At 41.7% G+C, this 1,519-nt stretch overlaps 1 protein-coding gene across 1 annotated transcript; it reads right to left on the bottom strand.

Annotated features, from left to right (window-relative positions):
- Positions 1–488: 488 nt before the first annotated feature.
- On the bottom strand, positions 489–1,127 carry LOC113367280. Its single transcript, XM_026608900.1, has one exon. It carries the CDS (start codon positions 1,125–1,127, stop codon positions 489–491), a length of 639 nt encoding a protein of 212 aa, XP_026464685.1.
- Positions 1,128–1,519: the final 392 nt, after the last annotated feature.

The following is a 1,519-nucleotide window of genomic DNA, read 5'->3' as shown; positions in this document are numbered from 1 at the left end:
ACAGTAAAAAGACCCTCTGGTTTACTCAGGTCTGGATCGGACTGGCTGGTGGTAGGACGGATTTGTGAGGATGCTGGCCGGATCGGTTCTGGTGCTGGCTGGATCTTCGGCGATGGATACTGGGAGGCCGGCGGTATACGTGGTGATGATGGTACCGGGAGTTCAGGAAACGCAGATCTGTTGTTATGGCCATCGTTGGTGGGTTTTAAAGCTGACGAGAAGTTCCTCGTCAGCGGCGCGGGTGTTGGCGCTGGTCTGTATGTTTGGTGTCTTTTTTGCGCATCTTTATCCCTCTTTGCTCTATAGTTAATTAGAGCTGGGCATTGTGAGTAGTTAGCCGGGTGGTTTTCTTGGCAGTTCACGCACTTCGGTTCCTCCGTTGATGTCTTCGTGCACACTTTTGGTGGGTGCACGTTCGTGCATTTAATGCACCTGTAACGCATGTCGCACGTGTACGAGGTATGGCCAAAGTTCAGGCACTTGTGGCACTATATAGCCTTATTTAGTGGCCTGTAACTTTCCCATTTAAATATATGTCCTTCTATATTGTTTATTTCCTTCAGTTTGGCCATCTCTTGTTCCTTATCTAGAAGGACAATATATATAGGGAGTTTGCGTTGACTGCCGTCCGATTCCTTCTTCTTAATTTGGACCACCTGCTTCACCTTAATGCCCTTGGCTTTCAGCTCTTCAAGAACCACCGTTTCAGTCATATCAGGATTTAGGCCAGTTATAGTAATTTTCTTAGGGATGTCGTGCTGCATAGTATAGGTGTAAAATTGGAAATCACAATTCCTTAGTATGGTTTTTAATTTTTCGTGATCTGCAATCGTATCGGCGAAAATTTTGTATAATTGTGGTTTTAAATAATGGGTCCTGAATATTATTTTCGTCGCATCTTTGATATATTTAATGACTTTCAAATCCAGCTGGCCTTTGACGATGATAGGTGTAATCTTTGGATCTGGTACGGTGGTGTTCTTGGGTGCTAAATGCCCCGTTTTTGATGTAGATAGCTTTTGAGTGTTAGTGTTCTGGTTTCCTATCACATTGTCTGCGTTGCTTTGCCTTAACCGCTTCTTGCGTTTTACTATCCGGTACTCGTCTATCTCCCGATCCGTGTCCATTTCACTCCGGAATTGGTTTTTTCAGTGAATGTCATTCGATTATTGTGTAATAAGCAAAAAGTCTGGAATTCACCCGATATCGATTTAAAATCGTGCTTTTTTAAAAGCAATCGAGTGTAATTCAATCAAGGTATTAAATATCTTGCGAAAATTATAAGGTGAACGTGCCTTCTGCTGACTCCTCTTTCCAAACACCGGATTGGTGTTGCTAATGGTTAGAGGATAAGCCATATTAGCAAGTGATTTTTTCTAAATTTAAATTTTTCCAAGTCTTTAGTTTAATTTTATTAAAATCAGTGGTGTGTATATTGAAGAATACAAGGATATTCTTAGACAGGCGCCTGGGAAGAAATTAAAAATAATGAAAACACAGAAAATGGACGTATTGACGA

Source organism: Ctenocephalides felis, unplaced genomic scaffold, assembly GCF_003426905.1.
Source record: "Ctenocephalides felis isolate EL2017-DRISC unplaced genomic scaffold, ASM342690v1 CF-g0.4_SCAFFOLD_01170, whole genome shotgun sequence".
NCBI classification, from domain to species: Eukaryota; Metazoa; Arthropoda; class Insecta; order Siphonaptera; family Pulicidae; genus Ctenocephalides; species Ctenocephalides felis.
The sequence above is the reverse complement of the archived record's forward strand: the minus strand, read 5'-3'. Positions and strand labels throughout refer to the sequence as shown.

Bases quoted from the DNA above. Each gene is read 5' to 3' on its own strand.
- LOC113367280 (XM_026608900.1), bottom strand. From the start codon at position 1,127: ATGGACACGGATCGGGAGATAGACGAGTACCGGATAGTAAAACGCAAG.